This window comes from Nerophis ophidion, linkage group LG05 (assembly GCF_033978795.1).
Source record: "Nerophis ophidion isolate RoL-2023_Sa linkage group LG05, RoL_Noph_v1.0, whole genome shotgun sequence".
Lineage (NCBI taxonomy): Eukaryota > Metazoa > Chordata > Actinopteri > Syngnathiformes > Syngnathidae > Nerophis > Nerophis ophidion.
The window spans coordinates 35,620,482-35,626,290 of NC_084615.1; the positions used below are offsets into that span (position 1 = coordinate 35,620,482).

General features: G+C 36.7%; 1 protein-coding gene across 1 annotated transcript; it reads left to right on the forward strand.

The window, feature by feature from the left end:
- The first annotated feature begins 221 nt into the window (after positions 1 to 221).
- LOC133553002 (mitoregulin-like) lies at positions 222 to 5,540 on the forward strand. Its single transcript, XM_061900719.1, has 2 exons — positions 222 to 448; positions 5,251 to 5,540. Exon 1 carries the CDS (start codon positions 276 to 278, stop codon positions 444 to 446), a length of 171 nt encoding a protein of 56 aa, XP_061756703.1. The 5' UTR covers positions 222 to 275; the 3' UTR covers positions 447 to 448; positions 5,251 to 5,540.
- Positions 5,541 to 5,809: the final 269 nt, after the last annotated feature.

A 5,809-nucleotide genomic window follows, 5' to 3' on the forward strand; every position in this document is an offset into this window, starting at 1 on the left:
GCTAAAACGGCTTCGTGGTTTCAAGTTTCATTCCTATAACTTAACATGATATTCAAAGCGAAATATATATCAGTATAAAAAAAATATAACAAATGTTATATTTCGACACACCTCGGTTCAGTGCCGTTTTCGACTTCCGCCTTTTATTTTGAAGCCTGCGTTGCTATCTAAGCAGGCGAGTTTAACGTAGACTGAAATATCGCGAGATCTCCACCTGTGCCCTTTTTTTTTTCAACTTACGACATTCGGGAGAAGAGGAGGTGAAACAAGCGAGCATGGCGGACTTCTCGGAGAGGTCAGTACAAGCCGCCGTCGTTGTTTCCTTCCTGGCGGGCTTCGTAGCTGGCTGGCAGGCCAACAGGATGCGGAGAAAGTTCCTGGACTGGAGGAAGAGGAGACTTCAGGATAAACTGACGGAGACACAGAAGAAACTGGACTTGTCGTGAAGGTAAAATGAACTGACGTAAACGTAGCAGCTATCTGTTTAAACCTAGTGAAATGTTACCAAAATACTTCTTGTTTAAGTATGTTTTTTGTATTAACTTAACAGTGTTTATTGTTTTAGTCCATCATACATATATATTTTTAATGCATTAAAACAAAAACTTAAAAACTCTAAACTATGAATGGGTTCTTTTAAAGGAGCCGATTCTTTCGGGGCCTCAAACACACCCTTTATTTTTACATTATGAAATTAATTTATTTCTGAATTAATTAGGAACGTCGTGTGCAAAATGACGATACCGTATCAACCTATTATTTCATGTTGCATAATAAATGAGCTGTGAGACGTGACGTCACTACTCTAAACCACTGCAGACAAAATACAACCTTTTTGAAAAAAAAAATACAACTTTTTGTTATTGTTATAGAACAGGGCTTCTTAACCTTTTTGACCTCGTGGGCCAACTTTTCCTTTGCATCAGGGTTGGGCAATACATTTTTACTGGGGGCCGTGTTGTAAGCACAATACCAATAAGCACAATTTGCAAAATGCGCAACCGCATTTTGCAAATTTAATGTCAAATCAAATCAAATGTTTATTGGATTCATCACTATACAGTGTACATCCATGACTAAACTACTACAACAACTTGGCTTACTATTTATAAAATATATTAATGTAGGGTTACCTGGAACTTGAAATAGGCCCCCCGGCCTGAATCCACACTTCCCTCGCCAAACACCTTCGTTTCCCAACCCTCACGCTTGAATAAATAAGCCTTGATGTCATCTACGCAGTGTTGGGAGACTATTTTGCTGTTAGATCGTGTCCAAATATACAAAGTGCGCAAGATTGGTGAAATGCTTACAACATCCGCATGAGCAACCCGAGCACTGCTGGAGGGCCACATCGACAATATTTCAATTAAATTTTGCTTACTATTATTTTTGATACACCGTAACATAAAAAAAAAAAATAATAATAATTAATAATAATAATAATATTAATTTCATTTAACCTAACTTAACTTTATACCAAAGGGGATTGGTTTTGATGGTTTTATTTTTAACACTGTCTTACACAACACTTCCTGACATATAATACAATGCAGAAATGTCAATTTCTAGACACAGGGTTAATTTCTGTCATTTTATTCTGCATCCTCTTTAAAAGTCCAACATTTTCCCCGTCAGATTTGGACGACCATCTGTTGTCACACCTGCCAGCTTGACCCATTTCAGTCCTAACATGTCCAAACGCATTTACCTCTGTGAACAAATCTTTACCTGTGGTTGTCCCTTTTAATTGACTGCATGGCTGCCAGCTCCTCCGTGATTTGAAAGTCTGAAGTTATCCCACGTAAGAAGATGAGCAGCTGGGCGGTGTCACGTACATCGCAGCTCTCATCCAAAGCCAGGGAAAACCAATCAAAGTCGGCCGTTTTGTTTTTCAGCTGAATCTCCAAGTTTCCAGCGATGGTCTCAACCCGCAACGTTAAAGTGCGTCGGGAGAGTGACACATTCTCAAATTCACCCCTCTTCTCCGGGCATATCAGCGCAACAGAGTCCAATAAGCTCTCCTTAAAGGCCTACTGAAATGAGATTTTCTTATTTAAACGGGGATAGCAGGTCCATTCTATGTGTCATACTTGATCATTTCGCGATATTGCCATATTTTTGCTGAAAGGATTTAGTAGAGAACATCCACGATAAAGTTCGCAACTGTCTGTGTTAAGAGAAAAGCCCTGCCTCTACCGGAAGTCGTAGACGATGACGTCGCAAGTGTGGGGGCTCCTCACCTATTCACATTTTTTTTAATGGGAGCCTCCAACAAAAAATGCTATTCGGACCGAGAAAACGACAATTTCCCCATTAATTTGAGCGAGGAGGAAAGATTTGTGTTTGAGGATATTGATGGTGACGGACTAGAAAAAAAAAAAACGAGTTATAAAAAAAAAAAAAACACGATTGCGTTGGGACGGATTCCAATGTTTTTAAACACATGTACTAGGATCATTTTGGGAAATCCCTTATCTTTCTATTGTGTTGCTAGTGTTTTAGTGAGTTAGATAGTACCTGATAGCCGGAAAGATGTCTCCACGGGTGTCTTGACGCGCAGTGTCTCAGGGGAGTCGACGGCAGCTATGGACGGCACAAGCTCAGATTTTCTCCGGTAAGGACTGACTTTTTAACCACAATTTTCTCACCGAAACCTGCTGGTTGACATTCCGTCTTGATTCATGTTCGCTTGACCGCACTCTGATCCATAGTAAAGTTTCAGCTCCGGGAATTTTAAACAAGGAATCACCGTGTGTTTGTGTGGCTAAAGGCTAAAGCTTTCCAACTCCATCTTTCTACTGTGACTTCTCCAATATTAATTGAACAAATTGCAAAAGATTCAGCAACACAGATCTCCAAAATACTGTGTAATTATGCCGTTTAAGCACACGACATTTAGCTGTGTGTGTGCGCAGCGCTCATACTTTCTAAAAACGCGTGACGTTACACAACGTTTTCAAGACGAAACTCCTGGGAAATTTAAAATTGTAATTTAGTAAACTAAAAAAGCCGTATTGGCATGTGTTGCAATGTTAATATTTCATCATTGATGTATAAACTATCAGACTGCGTGGTGGGTAGTAGTGGGGTTCAGTAGGCCTTTAATAAACTCTGTCAGAAAACGCCTTACTTTTTGTGGCGATTTTTGTGAGAAATGACGAAACTCGTCCTGACGGCTGCATTTATGGGGGTGTAAAATTTGGCAAAAAGTCCTTGTTGGGTTTGCAGTTTTACCATCAATTCATCAGCCTCCCTTGGGCGCTCTTAATCAGACAGATTCCGGTATTTTTCCTCATGCTTTGTCGTGTAGTGGCGATTCAAATTATATTCTTTAAACATAGCAACCTGTGTACCACAAATTAAGCACATGGTTTTACCTTTAATTTCTGTAAAGAAATACTTGGCAGTCCATGTCTTGTTGAAAACACGGCACTCGTCATCAACTTTTCTTTTTTTAGCGTCTCGGTGGTTACCGGGCATGACTTGTTCATCTTCACTCACAGGTTACACACGGGCATACTCCATAAATAACACTTTTCAAAATAAAAGCAGCACAGTTGTATTGCACGCACGACATAGATTTTTTTTTTTTTAAAGTTGTAATTTGTAATTGCTGCTGTTCACATTCACTCACAATCACGCACGCGCATACGTGCACACGAACGTAATACAAATAACTCTTTCAAAACAAAAGCAGCACTGTTGTATTGCATACTCAACATAGATTTTTTTTTAAATGTATTTTATAATTTATGATTGGCCTTACACGGGCGGACAGGCTCGCGGGCTGCAGAAGGCCTAGTTCTGCTTTACATAGACAACCGGAGCTCATGCAAACATTAAAACTAAATTAGTCATCTTATTCTCAATGTTAATCATGTTCAATTGTTACATTTAATGCATTTACAGTTTTACAGGTTAACAGGTTTTCATATTCTCTACTGCTCGCTGGTGTTAACATATCTGAGTTATTGTGTGGAAATATGGGGAAATAACTACAAAAGTACACTTCATTCATAAACGGTGTTACAAAAAAGATCAGTTAGAATAATACATAATGTTGAATATAGAGAACATAGAAACCCTTTATTGAATCAAAAATACTGAAATTCCACGACATCGTGAATTTGCAAACAGCTAAAATGATACACAAAGCAAATTATAACCTGCTACCCAAGAATATACAACTATTCTTCTCAAAAAAATAGGAGATATATAATCTTAGAGAAAATGTAATTTGTAATATTTGTATGCACATACAACACTTAAGACCTTCAGTATATCAGTATGTGGAATTAAATTATGGAATGGATTAAGCAAAGCAATCAAGCAATATACTAATATGATCCACTTCAAGAAACTCTTCAAACTTAAAGTGCTTACGAAGTAGAAACATGATAAGCATTCTGAATTTATTTAATCAATTAATTCATTCTCAAAATAATCTGACTCATCTCATCACATGAAATATAACTTACTTCACCAAGTATTTATTTAATTTTTATTGTGATTACTTATACAGTATATTATGAATAAATTAAGAGCAGGAAGTGAACGAAAGTTTTAGCAACTGTTATGTAAAAGAAAAGGGGTGGGATTAAATAAGCTCTGCTTCTTCCTACTCATTTTCGAACATATTGAAAAGAGAAACTGGAAATTGTGATGTATCATGTTGTATGTTTGAAATAAACTCAAACCTTGTAAGATATGAAAGCATGTGTCAATCACAAAGGTTATTATATTGACACATAAACCTCAGGATTAGTTCAGGCTGATTTACAAAAATGTGTACTAACCAAAAATATTGAAGAAGGGACTCATAAATAACTGATGACAAAAATAATAACATACAATTAGGTAATGCTAAAATAAACTAAATTAATAATAATGTTTCTTAACTGAACAGTTTATAAAATTAAATTAAATTAAAGCTACAACACTTCAGTCCTAATTTTTGCGCTTAAACTTTTGTAGACTTGACTTCTTCTTTTTGCTTATGATTGTCATTACTGCCGCAAGTGGTGGAAAATTCTATCGCAACTGGGTACTGCTGTGAATCATATGGACCACAGCTGAGAAACATAATTTTTTGGCGGCCCTCCTGGAGTTGCTCGTGGCCCAACAATGAGCCCCGGGCTCAACACACTATTCTAGAACAACAGAAATATTTGAATTTCATTGCCAGTCATTTTATAATTGTGTTTATCTTAATTCACTACTGTTTTTTTTTATTGACTCTTTCGTCAGCTGTGCGACCACTTCCTTCCTAAGGACACATGATGGACACCCTTGGTATGCTACTGTAGAAGAGCAGGAGTGTCCGCCTGGATGAGTCCTCTACTTTTTGAAATTTCCCAAATTGGGACAGAAACAAAGAGACTTCTCATTTATGTGACTTTTTTTAATGTGTCAAATGAACGTTCTTTGTCTCACAACATGACAAAGTATCAACAACCTATGCACTATGCAAATATTCACAATGTGTTACTGACAAAACCATGTCAGTTTGAATAAATCTACTTGTGATACTTTAAAAAGATTTCAATTCATTTTACTGTATTACATATTTCTCTGTCGGTTGCCAGTAGCATAATTAAAACACAGTTTCAATGCTTTCAGTTTAACGACAATAATATCTACAATCACAAACATACGGTTCATTTTTAATACTTGTGAAATGATTAGAAAATGTACAAAAAATAAAAAATAAATGTTGAATAAAAGGAAATTTGCAATGTGTAAGAAAAAAGTTGGACCTTTTTTTTTTTTCGGAATTTTTAATTTGTTTTTAATAAAGCTGAGATTT